This window comes from Atractosteus spatula, chromosome 6 (genome assembly GCF_055471065.1).
Source record: "Atractosteus spatula isolate fAtrSpa1 chromosome 6, fAtrSpa1.hap1, whole genome shotgun sequence".
In the NCBI taxonomy this organism is placed as follows: domain Eukaryota; kingdom Metazoa; phylum Chordata; class Actinopteri; order Semionotiformes; family Lepisosteidae; genus Atractosteus; species Atractosteus spatula.
In genome coordinates, this window is record NC_142711.1 from 60,057,721 (window position 1) to 60,080,840 (window position 23,120).

The following is a 23,120-nucleotide window of genomic DNA, read 5'->3' on the forward strand; positions in this document are numbered from 1 at the left end:
TTAGTGCAGCATTGGATTTCAAGTTCAATAGGTGGTGTACAGACAAGACTTGGAAAAAGATTTGGATTAGAACTCGTGACATGCTCTGCATTGCAGTAATTTTTAAAAGTAATGTTATAAAATTGCAGCAATAATAAACAATAAAGACATAAAGACAGTAGTTAATCCGAGACAGCTGCACGACTCAACTTCTTACCGTGAAACGCTTCATATCGGACCACTGGCCTTGCACTCCAAATTGGATATCCAGTGCTGTGAACTGATGTGTTTTTTTGTTTTTAAATCACTTTTTAATTTCTCTCCATTGTCTGATTTATATCACTTCAGAAAAAAAAACCGGTCATCTGAATTTCCACTGTTTGATACAGGGTCTGTAGCAGAAACCTTTGCTGGGAACACATTTCAGAGCTGTCCTTGTTGTGGTCAGTTGTAGTGTTAGTTTCACTGATACATCATCATGACTGCTCCGTCTGTCCATCACTGATGCCCAATTACATGTTCGTGGGGCGGTAAATCTCCAGTCTCGGTTCCAAACATTGAGGTGAAGCGGTTGATTCAGGGCATCAATCCACACATTTCACACATACATACTGCCTATTAGCAGCAGTTTGTAAAGTGTCAAACGTTTTTTTTAAACTTTAAGGTAATCACAGTCTGTGTGAGCCTAGATAAGATGTCTGGGATTGGTTCAACTGTTTGTGCAGCAATATATCTTCAACATTTATAAGTCTGTCCCATGAAGTCTCTTCTTTTCACTCATCATAGCAAGAAACAGAATAGTGTATATTTTTTCTTCATATATCAGTGTGTAGTGATGTGTTATCCTCACCGTATAGCTGATTAGCTGACCCCTGCAGAAAGGCAAGGGCCTATACCACTTATAAATCTAGGTCTTGTGGGCTGTAGGAGTAACCACAAATCCTTTTAGTCTCCCTGCTTTCACCTTTACATTTCCCAGAACCAAGTGCAGATCAAAAGAAAAGCCCTTATATTCAGAAGTCTGTGTTATCATGGGGATACCAGAAGATGATAAAGTTGGTCCATTTTATTTTTATACCTGACGTAAGATTTTATGCAAAGTCCCATTATCAGCAGTAATAGGATTTCAAAAATTAGCTTTGATGGCTTTTATGCCTAATCTCCTTTTTCACAGGGGTTTGATGCATTCCTACTTTAGAAATCATTATGCTGCGGTTTTCCAGTTACGTCCTTGTATTGATCATTTGACTGTGTTTCTCCAATAGTTTTACTTCAATAGTTTCACAATAACTGTTTTGTGATTGGCTACGCTGCTTTGTAGGGTGGCTACAAATTTCCACGGATAGAATTTACATCGTCTTACGGTCTATTTGCACAGCCGAAACTGGGTTTTCCAATCTGACTGCCTCATCAAGGCTGCCACTAGTGGGAAATCAGGGAAGCAAATAAGACTCCTATTGCATAGCAGTTTGTGGTCCATTTCAGGTTTTATGACGTTTAGACTACTAGGCATTCATGCTACAGGAAATTAAGTCAATCTGCGGAGGAGCATGGGGTTAGTATTTGAGTAGCTTTTTTTCCAACTTCATCAGAACAGCCTGTTGTGTTGCATCCTGGCATTCCGACCTGCGCTGCAGTGTGCATCTCCCTTTCTTTCCCTCAGATCTCCTTCGATTTGGCTGAATACACTGCGGACGTGGATGGCATCGGCACCCTGCGGCTCCTGGACGCCATCAAGACGTGTGGCCTGACCAGCGTGGTGCGCTTCTACCAGGCGTCCACCAGCGAGCTGTACGGCAAAGTGCAGGAGGTCCCTCAGAAGGAGACCACCCCGTTCTACCCCCGCTCTCCGTATGGTGAGGGCCCGCCGCGCTGGCGTGCGTTGCTCCGCTGTGTGGGCTTCAGGGGCGTGCTGTCCCTCCCTGTCTGCTGAGACCTGGATGGCTCATCTTTGTGAACAAATTTTGCGACGTTAGCCTGTTGACATGGCTGAAGAACTTGCCAGTTTTCATTTTTCAATCCATGCTAATGGCACTTCTTTAGTGTAGTGGACAATATTGTGCGTAAGAAGAAGAGTTCCTTGTAGTTCTGTAGTGCTCTTCATCCCACAGGAACTTACACTTCATCAGCCTCTGTAACAGATGAGGTAAAGAAGCGAGAGACCATCAATTCAACGAAGGGTGAGATTTTAAATTAAGTCACATGTGGAGATTTTGTAACTTCAGTGCACGTGTAACCACAGTGACACACACCTTCACCCCTTTACAGGACACTAGGCACCATTTGTTTGCCTTCTTTGCCAGCATCATAATCTAGTTTTAAAACTCTTCTTTCTTTTACTGCTGCATATACACTAAGTACGTTCAAGAAGAGGAAGACACGTGCTCTCAGTAAGTCCATCTCATGTGCCTAGCCTACTTTTCTCATGGCTTTATTTAAAAAGCATCTAGAGTGGATTGAAGCAGCGTGGGTGTCTTGGGCTGAACCCTCTCACGTTTACAGGACGGTCAGGTTACTCTTGGAAGACCACTGTTTTTCACGTTTTGTAAAGATATTCTTGTCTTCCTTTTAGGGCTACAATCAAGTGCATCACTAGGTATTTCTCACCTGCCCCTTATTCTTTTTTTAAATGTATTTCAGCACTACTTCTTGGAGTTATTTTAAAGACTAAAGGCGCAAATGTTGCTGACCTGCTATGATACATTTCCTTATCAATAATTAATAGCTTCCATATGTGGAAATAATTTCAGTAATTATATGGCCTAAATAGATGTTATTTAGAAATGCAGACAGTTTTGTCCATTTATATCTGTAACTAAACTTTCGTATTCGATCATTATTTGTAAGGCGGATTTGTTTTTTTTTTCTCTGTTGTATGGACATCGTCATAAAGAAAAAATAAATAAAGGTACAAATCGTGAATCTTCCCAATCCAATGCTGTGTTGCAGGTCACATTTTTCTTATTTACATTAACACTTTGGTTTTGTCTGCCCGGGCAAGCTAAATGTTTTCTTTTTTTTTTTTGCTTGACATTGAAATTGCACCCCTGTCTTTAAAAATGAAGCAAAAAGATGAGAGAAGTACATTTACCCCTCTGATATCAAATGCAGAGCACCTAATCCCATTTTAGAATGATGACTGATGCTTTTTAGAGACTGAATGGAAAGTGATAAGGTTTCAAATTCTTTGTTGCCTAAATGAAAACTCTTCTAAGAGCTCTCGTCTCTCCCAGGCTGAGTATGAAATGTGTCACGCGAAGAAATGAAGAGCTCTGGCTCAGGCGAGATGATTGGGTTTCCTTTAACAGCCGGTCGATGTTACAGAACGCTCTCCCGCACTTCTCTATTATGACATGTCATAGCTTTTTAATTAAAGGTCACCCATGTGACGTATTCAAAACACCGCCTTTACCTCCCCAACAACAGATTTATATTGAAACGAGTGTTCGACTTGTCTGCTTTAGTAGCCTAAAGAAAACAACGGTGGAGAAGCCTCATTTCTTTGTTGGTATCTCCCGCACAGAAAAAAAAAAAAGCTTTTATCCCTTCAGCCAGCCTCCCACCATCAAGTACACGTCTCTTTACCTGTGAAATATTATCAGCCGGTAGAGTCTGACGGCGTTACTCTTCTGCACAGGGGTGTCACTGGTCTGCCGTGGTGTAAATCTCATTTTGTTCTCTCTCCCCCAACCAGGAGCAGCCAAGCTTTACGCCTACTGGATCGTGGTGAACTTTAGGGAGGCCTACAACCTCTTCGCCGTCAATGGCATTCTTTTCAACCATGAGAGCCCGAGGAGAGGTAAGAAAACTCTAAACCACTCCTGAGGACATTTTACACCCTTAGAGAACACTGGGGCCACCGTAAATTATCACTGAATAAACTCCAAGCCTCTAGAATGGGCCTGTTCTTGGGGTTCAGGAGAGACAAGCCGACTTACTGTGTGTGACCGGACTCCCTGAAGCTCTTTTCTGTATTTAGCTGCATGCCCGTCTTAAGGCTTCTACCAAAAAGTATGTTAGTTCAATAAGAACATGCATTAAACGTACAGTATGTAGACAGTATATATGGCTACTCCACTGACATTTTGTTCAAATAACTGATCTTACAGTATAACCTAGAGGTCTTGGCTAAACCCGGAGAACAAGTTTTATCAGGTTTGTTTTACCAAAGGTTTGTCTTCTCCTCCTAGACAAAAAGGAACGTTTATGATGCAGATAATACACATGTCAGGTGGGATTCTGGCATCACATCTAGAGTAGGTGGTGTGAAAGATACCTGACACTGCATTGCTTTATAGCATAACACAAAGAAATCAACAAGAGAATTCAACAGAAAATGAGTAATTCTTCAAACAGCTCTTCACAGTATTTTCAGTGTCATATTTCACATAATATTGATATAGTTGCAGTTAAAACAGATGATTTTTTTCCACGTTTGAAATGCAGGTCATTTATACGCGTTACTTGCTCCGCCTTTATGCTCCCAGTTTGGTGTGTCAACCATTTCTAATCCCACCCTGCATGTGAGCATCCCAGAATGGGCCTCAGAGCTTCTTAAATGGGCAAAAGCAGACATTGTTGGTTTGCAGCCCATTTCTGTGTACACCGTGACTTTGTAAATGAAAGTGGCATATACTGTAACTCTGGGCTGTGTATGTTACGCAGCTGGTCTCCAGATTTGCCACATAGCCCAGTCAAACGTCAAACCCCCTACCCAAAAGACTGGTCTATTGAACTTGAGCTCCCGAGGGAGTGATGCCACTGTAACAGGCTCCTTGTATGCCTGGAGACCTGCTCCAGGCTTCCTCTGAAACCCTGCCGCCGCCTCAGTGGTTGACAGGCTTCGGCGTCCTTCATCTGAGTCATTGCATCACTGTAATGCAGGACACTGGATTTCCATGTCCCCGGGCCAACGGCTTTCATGTGTCAAAGAACCAGCACCTTGATGAAGGAGATTTGAATACTCCTGAGTTCCCAGCGGAGTGCCAGTGCCGTAATTTGCTCATTATGTGCTTATAAACCCTGTTGCACGTGTGACTCTTCCCAAGGTGAAATTCCCTACATTTGCACCACTGTTAAAGAACATTCACTCTTCCTGGTATAGGGCACATCCTACAATTTCAGCACATCATACAGAAAAAAGCGACTTGGAAACCCCTAAGTCATTCTATCAATGTGGATTGTTTGTTTTTATGGCATCTAAAATATATATTTAATGCAAGACATGCAATCAATTCTTTTCTAAAATAAATGGAATACACATATTTTACCCAACTTAAGTTATTGCCACCAGTGGTTTAACCTCAGAAATGTATCTGTCATTTTAAGACTGCGGATCCAGATTAGACGCAGAATTCTGAGTTACAGGAAACTGCTCCATTCTCTCTAATGCCACATTAGTGGAGAATTCCTAGTCATTTGATTTGTACAGGATAATATATGTTTGAGAGCAGGCCTGCAGCGTTCACTGCAATGAGGTTATGTGGCAATGATTTTTTTAAACTTAATTGCATCATAGTTGAAATGAAGCTCCCTTGTTTGGCACTGGTAATGAGTTAAAATACCACTGCGCTTGGCAGGAGTTGCATGTGTTGGTGGAGAGCTATAATGATGTGGCCAGACACAGATGCTTGTGTAGATTATACACCATTACCAAAATCATACACATCAACTCAAGCACTGATTATACTGTATCAGCCCTTTGAAATCAGTGGCCACAGACCTTAATTCATAAGGGAGAGCAGCAGGACAAAACCGTTGTCATGATTCCAGAGTTCACAGCTGTGAAGTGCAAGAGCATGTTTTTCTCGAGCGGAATTGAGGCATGAAGGAAAGAAAAGAATCGGAGCCCCAGTTAAGGCGGATATCTTTATGTGGACTACGTCTGGGAATCCTCCTTTTCAGTGTTGATGTGAGTCTTCACGAAGATCCCAGTTTTGATTGCAAAAATTGTCGTCCTCTGGGTTTAGGGTGCTTTGTTTTGCTGTTATTAATATAATGAATAGATTGATATTAAACTGAATGAATATGTATGTACCACTTTCTAGAAAGTGTTGAATAATAAAATATGTTCTGACATTTATGGCATAAAATTAGGTAACCCAAAACAGGAAAGAAGTGCACACAGAACAGCCTAATCTAAACATCAGTCCTGCTGTTTCAAATGCTTGAAAGATCTCTTCCATAACAGAATATGCAGCAGCATTTTCGGAATTGTTTTAATTGCTTTAATCTAGCAGAATGAAGACATTAAAGTGACTATGACTAGGAAATCATTGTAAGTCAACTTATTTTAGCCATAATTGAGCATAATACAGCTGCAATTAACTGTAAACACTGTGTGAACTACAGTAGTAAACCTGCTATTTATAGTAATCGTTTAGCCAAATGATAGTGTACGGTTAAGCTTTCAGCATCTGAAGCTATGCCTGTTACTCCAAGTATATGTTGCTAACTTTGATTGCTTCCTATATTTCTCACAAGGCTGTTGCAAAAGACAATTGCATGACTTTAGACCAGTGTCTGCCATTCTTTTATGGTGTTTTTTCCCTTGAGTTTTGAATATCAGAGTTTATCTCTGCTTCATTTTTTTCTTAATTTCATGCTTTGTTTTTACCAAAAGCTACCTTGAAGAGGTAAGCAGGAAACTGTTTTCTTTTTGTTATTATATAAAAAAGAATCCTTTATCATCAGTATTCTAAATTCCTTTACCAGGTTTTGGCTTTATAACAGCCTCTTTGTGTGCTTTATGGCTTAGGCATGGATCTTTTCACATTGTACCATTTCAATAGACTGGTCATTCACAACTACACCAGCATCAAACACCCAAGACTTTTTTTCTTCCTGACCCACATCTATAAGCTTTACATTAAGGGTAGTGACTACTGTTTTCAATAACCAAATGAGCCCTAAGGTGTAAAGGATGAAATGCTGGCTTAATGTGAGCTTAATTATATATATATTTAACAGGTCAGACTGTGGAGGTCAAGAGCTCTGGTGTTTAGAATTTATTTTCTTATAAAACCTGGAATGGACTGATCCATTCCAGCAGCCATATTACCCTGTAACTCACCACTGGCAACCCACTGAAGCTAAGGAGGTGTGAGCCTGGTCAGTGCCTGGATGGGAGACCTCCTGGGGAAAAAAGGTTGCCGCTGGAAGAAGTGTTAGTGGGGCCAGCAGGGGGCGCTCACTCTGTGGTCCATGTGTGTCCTAATGCCCCAGCATAGTGACGGGGACACTATACTGTAAACGGGCACATTCAGATGAGTCTTCAGATGAGACGTAAAACCGAGTTCCTGACTCTCTGTGGTCATTAAAAATCCCAGGGCGTTTCTCGAAAAGAGAAACTGGCCAAATTTCCCATTGGCCCTTACCAATCATGGCCTCCTAATAATCCCTATCAATTAATTGGGTTCATTCTCTCTGCTCTCCTCCCCACTGAGAGCTGATGTGTGTTGAGTGTTCTGGCGCACTATGGCTGCCGTCGCATCATCCAGGTGGGGCTGTGGTGGTGAAGGGGAGTCCCCATTACCTGTAAAGCGCTTTGAGTGGAGTGTCCAGAAAAGCGCTATATAAGTGTAAGCAATTATTATTATTCATATTATTATTAATCATTTAGATCAGGGGTGTGTAGTCCTGATACTGCAGCTCCAAAATAAGGCAGGTTTTAAAGATCACCGCTAATCATCTGTCAGTAATAATAAGTCACAAACATAAGCAGGCTTGATTTAGCTAGTGATTTGTTCGGTGAAGTCAGGAGTGTCTGTGGTCCAGGATGGCTTTAGGGTGTTCATTTTTGCATCTCAAAGAACTTCTTAATGACTTCATTCAGCACATAACCATCTTGAGAGGAAAATAGCTCTGACTTTAGAAAGCAGTGATTTAAGGGTAGTCTAATTCAAAATCGGAGGAAGAATTAGAAACAAGAATCATTTGCAAGAGGCCCTTAAAGGATTAAAACAATTGAATGTAACTCTAGCTATTGCCCTTGGTTTGGAAAAAACTTTCCAAACATGAGAAAGTTATAAACTGTGGTCGGGTAATGACTTATTAGTCACTGTGTAATGAGAGGACATGAGCAAAGTAGAATTTTATAAGCAATGTAGAAACTAAAAGATTGTTATTCAGATCATTTTTTGTACATCCCCACTACTTTTAAAATAAAGAATATTCATTAAGAAATCAGCCATCCTTTTCTTTTTTTTGGAGGGGACAAAGACTGGCTTTTGTTTATTGTTTTTTTCTTCTTATTTATTTTTGTCACCTTCACCTCAACCACTTTAGAACTGAGAGCACACTGTCTAGAGTAGCGCTGTAGTCCGGAGTGTGAACTCATCACCGGAGGGCTGAGGACTCACTTCCCCAAAGCATGCTCTGCTGCTGGCCTCAGTGATTTGCTCCACCCAAATCAGTACTAGCAGATTGAGGATCTACCTGTGACATACAAGTATCCCTTTCAGGAACAGTTCTTACCTTCTGTGGTCTCTTAATTTCACTTAGACAAAGATAATCCCTAACACCATGATAAGGCCTTCACCTTAACCTAACCATTTCACTTGTTGGAGATACTCTTTGCACTTCATAAAGCAACTACAATTTGTCCACTATATTTTGCTGTAGATTTGCTTTTAGTCCAAATCATTTTGAAGCATTCCATGTAATTTCTAAAACAGGGGTCTTCAACTTCCACACTGAGTACCAATATTAGGCAGGTATTGCCAAGTCTCTTTTAATGTCAGACTAGTGTAACCAGAACTTAAGTGAAAAAAATCTTCTACTTTTAAAAGACCTTCAGCTGCTGATAATTGGCAGAGACCAAAAGAACTCTCTGGATAGTGGCTCACAAAAGGAGAAATGGTTTTAAAAGCCTGAAAAGTGTTGGGATGTAATCATTTTCCCCAACAAAAAATTGCCCTTAGACATTAGAGTTCCTGGTCTGTTTTTCCTGCACATCAGATCTGCCATTCTATTTCATCGCTTTAACAAACTAGCAATACAACCCCAGTCTGCTTAGGAGGCCTTCGTGCTCTTCTTTTTTCTCTTGCATTGTATTCACTGCACATTTTAGAGCTTCAGGTTAACTGGCCTGTGAGACATTGATGTTATAGTTCTGTATGTCAGAGGTTGTTCTCTTTCTGTGCAATCTTGAGAGCGATTATGGCTACAGGGCAGTCAACACTCTCAGTAACAGCTTCAGGCAGCAATGGTCTGTAAGGCATTGGTAATGCAGTCATATTTGCCAGAGCTTGCCCTCTTACTGTGAAATCTTAAGAGCAATTATGACTACAGGGCAGTCAACACTCAATAATACTATATGTCACAATATGAGGATAAAAGAAATTACTGGAGTGTAAAAACCAAGCTGTAAATGCTCAAAATGTCTAATGAATAAAGTGCTTCTCTGGTGTGCATGTCCAGGCAACAATGTTGCTTTAGTTTTGTGAAAGCCTGATGCTTTACAATCCACCTGGGGTCCTTGGTGGGATGAATTAGCTATCTGTTGCTGCGCATGTAGTGTGGAGTAATTGGTAGGTGGGGGGTTAGGGTTGTGATGGCGGTGTTCGAATAGTATGACATCATTGTCTTAACAACAGGGCGGTGCCAGCCGACAAACACAAACGCCCTCATGTGCAGGAAACTGCATGATGTCATCGCTTTAGTACTCTCAAAGGGTATGCAGTGTGTGCCATCAGGCTAGTTATCAGGGAACAGTGGAGGCATTTCAGGCGGGCCATTACCAGTACGTTTTCTGGTTCTCCTGAAACCCGATGCTGTGCTTTTCCTACCATGAAAAAGAGAGGAAGCACCACACAGGTGGCCAGGTAGATGTAGATCGGATCAGTTTTAAATGGTAAATACTACGGCCCTTTTTTCTTTGAATATAAATATTTTGAATGCCACTTGTATAATGTGCCTCCTGTGATTCATACTGGAATCACTACCGCAGCCACAGCCCTAATTGAACAACTAATAATATTAAGCATCCTGCACTTTCTTGGAGTTTCAATCTAACTGTTTGGCTAGTATATACGATAAGGCTTCTCTGGTTAAAGAGTAAGCAGCTTTATACATTTTAAGATACCTAACCCCTGCAAATGACAAAGTGGTCAGATAGATAAGGGGTATTTCAGAGGCAAGAGCAGTGATTGCTCTTAAGGTGAGGGCAATTTACTTTAAAGGAGTTTTCACATTTCCCCACTTTCTACCTGTTTAAACCCATCAGAAACAATGCTGAATCTGTTAGACTTGTTAATTTCAAGACAACCCTGTCTCTCCCTTCATTCGCAGTCCACGTATTGTTTTATGTGCCAGTTTAACAACTGAAATCACATACAGTACTTATAACAACTGCTGTGGTTATTTAATATGAGTAAATGTGGTTGGTAGCTGTGTCTGTTGCCTCTGCATAGATTGAATTGCTATGTTCAGAATACAGTATGTAATGAATTAGTTTCTCCATGGTAAAAGTTGTTCAGGGAACTGCCATATTTGAGAAATCAAGAAAGAGACTCACCTAAGAAAACCCAGTCAAATTCTATTTTTAAGATTTGAAGTCTGAAAAGAAGCTTCTCCTCAGTGATCGTTGCTGCTGCAGTGACATTTAAAGGAGAAGACAGGAACGCCATCTTGCAGTGAAGGTTTTAATAGTTTTTTCATAGTTTTAGATGATATTTCACAGGAGATCACATGTGTAATGGTGAGAGCACAAAGAAATACCCACAAAGTAACATAAAAATAACATGAGCCTCACTTTCTGAGCTGGGACTTGGTCAGATAATTTTGCCAAAGTTATCAACAATTTCTCTTTCACCTGCTCCTACCGAATGCCTACATTTCCTCGCCCTCAAATATGCCCTCTGTGTCCATTGTCTTGTCGGGTGTACCCCTCGTTTAATAACTGACTAAAAACAGTAATAAAAACAGTTATTACATGTATTATATGTAGACTACAGACAGTGGCACAGTCCAGAAAGATAGATACAATTTAACCTGGCAAAAGAAGGACATTTATATAGACTCAATGACGATCGGCAGCATCGTGTGAAACTTGGTTCTTTAAAAAATAGTTTGACTTGACTAAGATTGTAAGTCCTGCTTTTCCTGAAAAGATCATGACCCTATTCTGTATTTCTTTTGTTACTGGGGAATAAATAAAAAATAAGAGGATTTTTGGAACCTCTTGGTCCAAGGCAGATTACTCTCATAAATTCCTTTAAGTGTGAAGATACAATTAACCTGGGGACAGTATAAGTGTGGAAAACAAAACATGAAGACTTTTACAAGCTTTAACTTTTAAGACATTTTGTAAAGAATTAAAAATGTTGAAAACTGGCACAAAATACGTTGAAATTTGTCCAGTTAGTGTTGTTTTTATTTTTATATGTAGGTTTTATAAAAATGAGCCTTTTTTTCTTCTTAGACATAAGTCATGTATTTATAGCAGCAGCTCAGAGAGTCCTGTTTTTGAAAGCTATATTTTTACAATCTGAGGAAAATGATCACAGGCTTTTCGCCTACGTGTTATCGTAGAAGCCCTCTGTGCTGTCATTTTTCGTGATGAATTAAACTGGGTTATATGATCATGTTATTTGTGAGATTGGTGCCTTTGCCTGTGCAAATTCATAATGGGTGAACAGTGACACAAGATTGAACTTCCTCTTGCTGATGTAATAGTGAGACATGTAGGTGTTCTCAAAGTGTTTTTCTCTATTTGCTCATGAAGCCCCAGGATTATTCTTACGATGTTCATATGGGCATGAGTCCATTTCACATCTTGTCGTGAATCAAGTCCAACATTGTACTATCAGTTGAGGCTTGAACACAGTACTTTGTTGCAGGAAGATGTACACCTACGTCGAGGTGTTTTGAAACACCCCGAAAATATTATTTAATCTCCCGGATGATGTCATTATAAAATCGTTGGATGGGTGGAGGTTTATGAGATTGCTCATCACTTATCACATAAGATTGCTTCATTTATTTATATCTGTAGTCATAAATAAATTTTCAAAAATTTGTGAATCCTTGGTTTTGTGAATTCAGAGCGGCATTGATTTAATGTAGAGATTAACTAATAGAGAATGAACTGAGCTGCAAATTAATAATAACCGGTGTGCTACTGTCCTTAATGGAGAGTTTTGCAGAGTTACTGGGAACTCCTAGCCACATTCAGAAAGTTGCCCAGTTTATATTCAGACCAGCTGCCTCTATGACAATAGATTATATATTTGTATAACTTAAATATCCTTAATCTACAGTACATACTACACAAAGAAACAAAAACAGTAAATTTCCTCTAACTGCATTCACATAAAATGAAACCAATATCCTAGCCTAACAAATTTACTGTTAAGGATAGACCTTCTTAAACCTTTCAATACATACTGTATACTGTGCTATCATACCTATAATAATTATTTAAAATATAATTATGCACTCCTCTGTAAAACTGTTATACTTCTACTGTTTTCACTCAATGGTCTTTCTTCTCTTTGCAGAAGCACATATCTATGACAATATTCTACTGAGATTTTACCCATTTTATCAATTAAGCAAACAGTGCTTCAATGAAAGGAACACTGGTCATTGAGGGTTGAAGGATTTTCTGATTTTTGTTCCAAACAATCTCTAAATCGCTTAATTGAACACACCACCTGTTTAATTGATGAGGGATAAATTGTTCCAGACCTTTAGGAATTGCTGTCTATAAGACCTGCTGGATTGGGGCTGTTCTGAACCAGCGTTGGGGACCCCTGGCCTAAATCCTTCTCAGGCTTTTCTTAATTTCAGGTTTACACACCTGAGGTTTTCCGACTGAACAGTATGACAGTAGTACAGTACATGCAGTGATATTCCTTGGGTCTTGATAGCAAGATATGCATATTGTACGTTCTATGACCCTTGAAAGCAGCATTCACTAGTTGTCCTGTAAAATGAGCTCTCATATTATATATGCTTACATAGGCACGATTTGGAAACATTTTTCAGTTTTCGTGTATAGTAAATTATTTTAATGGTTTAACTTTTTGTTCTTCCAGGCTTTTTTGCATAATGCCATAGGAATGATGTGATGGCATTTTTTTTCTGTGCTAGCAGTTTTTATGTGTTTTTATTGAGTTGTTCATTCATTGACAAAGTAATTAATTGAGTTAATTTGTTGAGTTGTATCATCCAAAACTTATAAAAGTAGTTTGGGATGACGTCATTGACCAGAGTGAGCTCAAACATTTGCAATAAAGCTGTGAGGGCCTTTAGATGGGCTTGAGGCCAAAGTACATTCCAGGATTTATTAAAGGGGGACTGCAATGCTATTTTTATATATAGGGGTTAGAAAGAAATGATAAAATCACAAACAAATCATGAAATAGACTAAATTTCCTGATACGCTCAGTGCCATTTCCAGCGATTAAGAATGAAGCAACCAAAACGTCCGGTGACATGAAGTTGCCCTATTACATCGTAAAGAATCAGGCTTGTGGATACATCTCGTTTAATTTAGAAATATTGCTCTTGACTTAGAGATGGTTTTGCTGACAAATACTACTTCCTAGTTAACTCTGCATGCAGATCACATTGAGACACTTCTGCGGTGAAGTATCTGCTGCACAACCTGTGCTTATTTGCATTTTTATCACATTTCATTAGTCATTAGGGTGACTGGTGAGCAGGAAGGACCGCTTCGTGTCACAGTTCGTAGGAACTTGAATGCAAATTTGCGTTACCATGATGACTTACAGTACTTTCACGAAGTTCACTATTTTGTGCTTAATTCAAAATTTGTCATTTTTTACTACAACATCAATGAATTTATTTTGTGGACATTTAATAACTGATCTGAGAAATTGGAACTGCAGGTCCCCTTTAACCCTTATCTGGAACTTGTTTAGCAAACCTCGTCTAGATTTTCTCAACATAATGCAAAATAGGTACTTTAGAGCATTACAGGAAACATCCAAGGTATTGGTCTGAACATTCCTTTAAACAAAGCTGGTGATTCTCGCAGTTCTAAAGTAAAATAAGACTGTTCAATAACTTGAAAAAAAAACTTAGATGTTATAAAGCATACAATACAAGCCTAGTAGACCCATACTTCAACTTGGAATTTATGAATATTTGATTTCTAAATATTATGTTAACTGATCACACATAAATTTGGAATATATATACAGTGTACAGTATGTGCATAGTATATCGATGTTGTTTGTAACCACAAACTAATCCCCTGCATAAACATTTAGAAATAAAGAAGCAAAAGGGAGTTAACATGTGGATCAGACACTTAACCGTTATTATTTTTATTTGTTATTATTGTTATGATGACTCAAACGGAAGAGAAATATGACAGACCTGTGTTGCCAGCTGTCCTAAGGCTTCAGTCACACCCCGATGTGCAGCGGTGATCTGTCTGTCAGCGTGTTGCTGCCCACCTCTTGACACCTTGAAAAGCCCTTCTGAACCGGCAGACCTCGGTTTCGTAAGGCTGCACGTGGTTGTGCACAGCCTTCTCCGCACCTGTATTTGTGTTACCTGGTTGTCGTAGAAACAAAGAATCTGGATGAATGAGATGCCCTTTTAACAGTGCTAATGACATCCGGCGCTGTGCTCGTCTCTCCCCCACCCCCTGCCTCTTCTTGGCTCAAAACAAAGCAGGCGAGCACAGCTCTTGGGGATCGTCTCGCCGTGCTCTAGCCTTGCTGGAAGAACACTCCTACCTGAGTATCTGTGGGAAAAGCGGGGTTTAAGTTCTCGTTTAGTAGCTAGTGGTTATGCCAGTTTTACAGTTTCTGTACATAAAAAATACAGTAGAGTTACAAAGACCGTGAGGAAGAGAAGGTCACTCCTTGTACTGTAGCTCCTAGCAGTTTTGTGCAGTCTCTGCGTAGAGCACAGCGCACATTCTCAGCCCTTGTAGCAGGTAGGAGGTGGGTGCAGGCTGGAGTGAAACAAGTTGTGGAGGAGTTGTGCTGGTGGATGGGGGTCAGCAGGGTGTTGTGCTGGTGAGGGCTCAGGGAAGGTCACGGGCAGAAATCCCGCGTTTCAGTGGGAACAGACACCCCTTCGCCAGCACCTAGAGGGCTGGGAGAAAATAGGAAGACAAGAAAGCGCTTCAGGCAAGAAAAGGCCACGACCTGTCTCACTGGTCTGGCTGCTGGAGACAGTCCCTTGACGTGGCGTGTAATGGTTTGTACTGCACACTTGAGCACAGGGCAGCAGGGGCTTGTGTGTGAGAGCCTAAAACTCTCTTACAGGGGTTACCGTTGATTGTGGCGGGCTGTGTGAAGTCGGCACGTTCCATGCTAATGAATGACAAGAGGGATTAAGATCCTGTAGGCCCTGAATAATCAGACATCCACATGTGTGTGTAAACACTGTTGATGATTCCAGCCGTTTCCGTGGCGACGCCTTACAGTGAAGTTCAACAGTGGCAGCTCGTAAACGTCTTATCTCTTCAATATCACTGTCTAAATTGATTTTCATTTGACGAGTACAAACACGACAGACTGAAAGCAAGTAGTGACATTGAAGCATATTCCGATGAAATTCATTTTTTGAGCGGAATTATTCATACTGATTCATTTTTTTTTTTAACTGCAAGGACGTTAGAGGAAAAGAAGTTGTGCAATTGTGACGAATTCGCTTGCAGCGTACCTTGGTCTGTCAGCTGATGCTTTCAATGTGTCTTGGTACATACAGTATGTATGACTACATTCAGGATACTTCTCAAATATATGGGCTCAAATAATTTTAAAAAAATAATATTAATGTTACATCAGGCAGCATATTTTTGCATTAATTATAAGCATAACATTCATAAAGCACTAAATCTGAATAAAAGATTATAAAACCTTATGTCTTGATGTATTACTACCCTGGTAAATGTCATTTCGTTGTCTTCACGAAGAATATGATGACTTCTCTGGGCACGAGACGATGAATTGTGCTGGCCGCACTTGTCATGGAAAGAAGCAAGGAAAGGGATACTTTCTTGCCCTCTTTAACTTCACACAGTGCATTTCTAGTGAGCTTTCCAGTGGGGGAAAGAATGTGAAAGGGCTACAGTTGTTTGGCTTTTACATCTGTAATGCCATGGAGAGGTTTCAATGGGACTGCAGCTATGCCAATAAAAGAAACAAATTAGCACCAGCTCTTTAACAAATGTGCTTTGTGGGCATTTTAATTAACTAACCATGTAAAACACTCCAGATCCTAATGAGAACATTGGACTCGGGCTGGTGCAAAAGGATGTGATGCTTTGGAGAGTATTTTATCATGTAATTTGTTCCCATTTTCTTTTTCGAACTGGAATACTTACACATTGTGTGCTGCCCCCATAGCTAATTAAATGCTGTAAAAGCTCTCAGTAACCTGACTAACCCTGTTAATTATGTGCATCAAGGCGCTGTTCTGCTCAACTTGTTACAAATTTAATGTGGGTTCTTTTCCCCAAGGTTCAAGTAAACTGATTTCTGGCGGCCTCAAACCAATCATTAATGTGATTAAAACAGCCTTCACAGCTGGCTGAATTTCACTGGCTTCCTTGCCCAGTCTGCCAATCCTGAAGCTTTGGCCTGCATGCAATGGCCTTGTGACCTGTTGAAGGGTTTCTGTTTTGTATTTCATTAAGTTTGGAGCAACATCATAAAAAAAAACATCTCAGAAACCTTTTGTAGTGTCGCTAACTCTTATTCCTATGACATTAAAGTCTGTTCTCACAGGGCTTTTGTGCCTTTTAGTGCAGTGCAATGTAAAATGTTGTATTTCACAGCTTTCATTTCTCCTTGCCTGTATTTTAATTCTGCTAATTTCGTTTTTATTGTATACCCACCAAATATGTAAGTGGAACCTGTGCTCAATGCTACAACTCCCTGACCCACATGGGCATAATACAAAACTTAGACATAATGCATAATGTCTCCTCCAACCTGCCCATGTATTAGATCCATTTAATTCTGCCAAGCTCTGCAGTAGTATAGGGAAGGTTCACTGCCAATTGGAAGAGATGAATATCCCTCAGTGACATTCCATACAGTATGTGCCCAGAATGTCCCTAGGGGTGACCTGCAGGGATCACTGGGTCATTAAGAGCCCAGAGAACTCTGGCCAGCTAAGCTCAAGGCTTTCCCAGCCAATAGTGTGCCACCACTCGGGATCTCAGCCAATAGTGTGCCACCACTCAGGGGACCTCAGTCACAGTCGACTACTGACTTGACCCAGGCTCGAACCCATGATAACTGGATCATAAAATTTAACCTGAGTTGTTAATAATCTCGAACAGAGACGACAAGAGTTTTTCCACAGGAGAATAATAAGTGAGAAAAGTACATCAAATTAGTTATAAACCTCAAGTCACAGCCTTATAACATACTGCAAGTCCTTATAATTCCTCATGATGTAAAATCTTGTCTGACGCACTGAATGAGTGTATATACAGGTGGAGGTGCTTGTAAACCCTACAGATACATGCAATGTACAGCTAATCCTGTGCAATCACAGACCATTGAGACAGTTTGTTTCATAAAACCATACATTTTGGAAAAAGATGCCACTAAAAATAAGTTCTTCATGATTATAGTGATCTTTATATTGTATTGGATCCTTAAAAGCAATGATCCCAAAGCACTGAGTACTGTACCTTTCATAACTACAGTAAATTGGTAACTTCAAACATTTTGACCAAGTGAGAAATAAATATTCTGTCATGGAGATAGGGATTTGGAAGAGATTAAAAAAGTTTCTCGACTGCAGTTCTTTAGTCCTTGGCTGAAATTATGTTAAAGTGATTAGAAGATGGTTGGGACTTCATTGAAATGTAATACAAATTCAATTTACGTGCTGAAGTCTTCTTGCTGAGCTCCTCTTATTGTTTTGAAGGGTGTAGAGATCATGTACAGTAAATTCACAGGGACATTTTTCATATCACGAACACATACTATAATTACACAGAGCAGCTCAGAGAAGAACATAATTGTTATTGAGTGCTTTGATGATGTAAGATCTCAGAAATGCCACACAACATCAGAAGGCAAGAACTGAGGAAAGTTTCAGAGCTTCCATCCCTTCCTGCGCTGCAATAAAGCACTCAATACAAGCTCTCTTGGTATGTTGGGAGCAGGCACAGTGTAAACAAACAAGCAATACATAAATGAAGAAATTCTCTATATCAAGCGTAACCCTGTTATTTCTTTGAAGAAGGGATTCATGGCTTTGCAGCTTTTTTATCTTCTAACATGTTAAATTATTTGTGCAGCTATAAAATATCTTAAAGTATACAGCCTACACTGTATACTGTATATTGTATATACAAAGTAATAAAATGTTGCCTAAAATGTTGCTTAAAATGTTGTTGTGTGCCTATTGTAATAATCCCATATCGGGCTATCATGTTTAATCATCCCTTTTATTAAGCAGCAACGTGACCTTGTTTCAGAGAGACTCTTCAATATAATGGTTCTCATTCGGAGAGCTGATGGAGCGCTCCAGTTCGAGCCCGTGCCATAAGCTGACTGTTACCAGGGTTTCCTACAGTACGTTGCAGTGTCTGATGTTGCCAGCACTGCCAGGGTTCAGCAGGCATGAAAAGCCTAGGGTGTCCTTAGTGTGATGCGCAGTAATGACATTCTGTGGCTTGCTGGGTGCCAGCAGGTACGATCTGTAAGGGATCCAACCGCTTTACTTTTGCTGGTTGTGATGGAGCACTGTGGAGCTTGTGCTATGAAAAATGGCAGATCTCTTTGAATGAATGCTCAGTTTCCACGCTTGCCTTTTCTTTTCTACTGGTGGCAGCGAGCAACCTTGATTGGCAACAGCTGAATTTGGGAGTTTAAAAGAAAGAAAACACTAAACACTGACTAACTCAGATGCATAATGTATCAACATATTTAAGAAGTGTAATACACTTTGATTCAAATGCACCAGATCTCTATAAAGAGTAATCTGCATAGTAGCAGATACCATAAACAGAAGTAGTTTAATCCATGTACAGTAGATCATCTCATTAACATCATTGATCCCTGACGGCTTGAGTAACATGTTAAAAGAAACGCCTTTTGTAGACAGGTGGTCTTTTTGCAAACATACCCTTAATAGCCATGACTCCTTTTTTGCTCCAGCACTCACTCCAGAGATTTGATCAGGTACCTTTTTCACTTCATAAATCCCATGAAATGTGTCCTTCAGCTTTGTGTCTTAAAGGACAAAAAAAAAAAGAATTGACAAAAAATGCTGTTTCTCTCCACCAGATATATTTTATGAATAGCTCTATTTTAAGCTTCAGATTCTTGATCCAGAGGAGAGGGGGGCAAAAAAAGAGAGTCTTTTGGGTTTTGAGTACCTGCAGTTAAATGGTGTTGCTTTTGGCAGGGCACAGTGAGCAAATGAGGCATAATCTCTCTGATCTCAGTAGTCTGAGTTGTCAGCCGTGACATATTCCCAGTGTCCTTCCTTTCTACACCCTGTCTGGGCAAGAGCTGGACTCGGGCGGCCCTCGCAGGGGGGGTGTCGAAGACCATGGCCTGCACTGTGCCAGCAGAGAGCAGGGCGCCCTGGGACTTCCTCTGCTTCGCTGCGGTTCACTCAGGTTCACACTAGGCGGGAGCGGGCTGTGCCCTGACTGCAGGCCTCTGTGATTCAGGGGGCTCCTCGTTGGGGGAAAACTGGTGTTTCAGCATTTTCGGGGTGTGTGTGTGGGGTGGGGGGGCAGGCTGGGGTTGTGCATTTAATTTCGCAGTTGAGAAATCAAACCTTGTCGTGAGCTGTGTAATCAAATACTTTGTCCAGTGGCTTACTTGTGACTGGACCTTCTCAAACTCGCAGCTTTTCTTTTTTACATTTCCTTACTTAAAACAGAATTTTAATGTCCTGTGATTATGTATCGAGATCATCCGGTTCCAAAATCTGTTTTCATGATACAACACACGCTCCTAAAAGTCGTAACAGGTTCCATGATACTCTTTTATGACGGGAACAAGTTTCTCAATAAATGTGCTTTTCCAAGCATACAAGATGATACAAGTGGGCTTTCATATTCCAGTAGAATACATTCTTCTTGTACAGGATTTGCAACAGAGTTTTCTTTGGAAAATGAAAAAAATAATGAACTGAAGTGGCATTGATTATGTACATGTTTAATGTCTGAAATGCAAATTTTGGTATCAGAATGGAAGCTGAACACCTGCGTTATATCCAGTAATGTGTTTCAGCTGTGTCCTAACTTTTGAGGGTCAAAAATGCTCATAAAGGGCTCTTTGTCTGCTCAGAGGCTTCATGAAATCGTGTCACTAAAAATAAAGATTTCTTTTTTTTTCTGCTGTTAGTAAATGAAACGTATATGTTTTAACAAGCTGGAATTCCACGCCAACAGCCCCGGAAAGTTGCTACAGAGAGAAATCCCCACATCTCACTGCCAGTGCTCCGACAGACAAGAGAGCTTTTGTCATAGCTGCAGCTTCAAAGGCAGCCGGACTGAAAAAAAGAAAAGATGAAAAAACAAATTGTGTTACTTATATTACAGACTGTTTGAGCATAATGATATTGCCTTGTTTGACTTTAGAATTAGTGCGTTTTATACCCCCCTGTTTCTGAAGTCACTGAATTCTAATTCACATCCTGCCGACTGCACGCGCCAAGCAGGCCATTTCAGCAGAGACGTCTCCCTCACGGGGAGTGTGTAAATGTCTTATTTCTATCTGTGTTGTTTTAGGTATTTGCAGTTGTTTGCGTCCGTTTTTTAAAGTCTTAAATGTAGCTGAAATGACAGTTTTACTGCAGTCATAGTTCGTCGATTGTAGGGAAATTTGCTTTTTAGAAGTAATCCATGACAGATACTGGTATAGTTACTGTTCTTTTTAAATGAATAAGAACTTGGGTGATTAGCTCTACACTTGTAGCTTAGTTACTATACTGTACATACAGTACATTACTTTGCTCCAGATTATTTTTATTTATAAAGAGTAAGCCCTGACACATGCAACTTTAATGGATTTTTAAAATATTTTCCCCCCAACACTGCTTGCTTTGCTTCACTTTTACAATGCAGGACCAATAAAAAAAACAACAAAAAAGATGTTTAAGTATATGTTAACGATATATTAAGTATATCTTCTTGGCCCAAATATTTTTTCACTTTAGATCTTTCTTTTTCTTGTTGTCCAAGTAGTTTTTTTAAATTATTTTTTCCTTTAGTTCAGAATTCTATGCCACACACTCTGAATAGGATTATTACTGTTTCCTGTGCTTTTGTTTCTGTTTCCATGATAGTTAATTGTGTCTCTGAAAAAACTTGCCAAGTTGCCTATGAAGAGTTGTGGTGAGCAAAGAGTTTGCTGCACTATGATCCTCTCTTGATAAATGACGTAGATACAACAACAGAAACATTAAAACCAGCCCCTCAAGAGTATTTGCAAGAGGTGTCTATGGTATTTTAGCTCAGAAATGGAAAAACTGTCTTAGAAAAATAGTTCACACTACTGTACATCTCTTCAAGATACTGTCTTTCGCCCTGCATTCATGAAACAGACAATTTTGCGATCGAAAACCCCATGTGATAATGGAATAGATGATGAAATTAATAACAGGGAGGTTGGTCTTTGCCTGGGATATGATTGTCTGCAACTTCAGTTCCTCACAATTACAGTTTTAAAAGCAACCCAAACAGCTACAGATTGACATAAACACGGACTGTCTTGCAGCTTTTGTAACCTGATACCAGAAATGTCACAGTCTTACATTATATGTTCATGTAGTAAACATGACATGGATTTGATTCCCTCTTCATAAATAACAGTAGCCCTGGCTAGGCATGAGCATCTGGGCTTTATCACCAGTAATCAAGGATAATCGCAGTCGCTGAATAAGCTTTGTAAAATTCTGTCATCATATATATATATTTTACGAGTGTTTAAGAATGGTAAGTTATATTTACATTTACTTTAAATGATGTTATATACATAGCAAATGTATTCTAAATTAATGTGCTGAAAATAATAATGAAAACATTGTGATCTATATTATCCAGAACCTCAGACTGCATTACGGTAGTTTTTAATTAAATTGAAATAATTCTAAAACCTTTGGCTCTAATAGTCTACCTTTTTTTCACCTAGTTTTTATTTTAGTTATGTTTGAAATGTTGTATTAAGAATTACTTACCATAAATTAAAAGTACTTACCATAATATTATTTTGTTGGTCAAAGATTTTGTAGTTCCTTCTTCATTACTGTTTGTATATTTATATATAATGTATAATAGTTGGACCTTTATTTAAAAAGTTTGGGTTTACCAGGATATTTTGCAGAAGAAGCTTAATTTAATTTTATTTTTGTTTAGGGATTGTGCTTGTGCTGCTTTACAACTCTGTAGCCTATCATCTATTCATTCATATTAAAATTAACTAAACCTCTAAACTTTATTTAGAGCGAATATGCGGCCTCATTTAATTAACATGCTGTAATTACATTTGACAGTAACGAGAACATTTTTTTTTTCTTGGGGGACATTTGGGCTCATTATTTTCAAAAAAAATAATACGTCTGTTATCAGAGATCAGGGACTGTCGGGCAGTCTTATAATGTCAAGAACTGGGAGCTGTGGTTCTGAAGTCCAAGAGCCCGGGTGGTCCTGAAAAGATTTGCTCTCTTCTAATGTTTCCCCTTTGTGTAACTTCTTGAATTTTCTGTTGATAAACTTACATTCCAATAGATTGTCCTTGGCCGGTTGCCTGGATTTAATATTGCAATGGTAAATTTGAAAAACATGAAGTTTAAGTTCTGTGCAGACCGAAGTCTGGGATGAAATTGATCTTTCTGACTCTTCTTTGGATCCTCAACTTCTGGGCTTTCTCCGATGGCTGGCCTGGCCTGTTTCACCATTAGGCGTGCAATCTTAGCTGTCGGGGGCTTTAGGGCTTTAACTGTGTTAAGTCCAAAACGGACTGGTCAGACTGTGACTGCAGTGATATCATCCTCTCTTTTTCCCCCCCCCTCTCTCTTGATCCTCCTCACAGGGGCTAATTTCGTAACTCGAAAAATCAGCCGTTCAGTGGCTAAGATTCACCTCGGACAGCTGGAGTGTTTCAGTCTGGGTAATCTGGATTCCAAGAGAGACTGGGGTCATGCCAAGGACTACATTGAGGTAGGTTATG

General features: G+C 39.7%; 1 protein-coding gene across 2 annotated transcripts in view; it reads left to right on the forward strand.

Moving 5' to 3' along the window:
- The window catches only part of gmds (GDP-mannose 4,6-dehydratase), a 303,343-nt gene that overhangs the window by 120,302 nt on the left and 159,921 nt on the right, over positions 1–23,120 (forward strand). For both annotated transcript variants that reach the window (XM_088919281.1, XM_088919282.1), the window contains exons 5-7: positions 1,643–1,835; positions 3,674–3,778; positions 22,983–23,110. In XM_088919281.1, the coding sequence (XP_088775407.1) occupies positions 1,643–1,835; positions 3,674–3,778; positions 22,983–23,110 (426 nt within the window). The remainder of the gene's footprint in view (positions 1–1,642; positions 1,836–3,673; positions 3,779–22,982; positions 23,111–23,120) is intronic.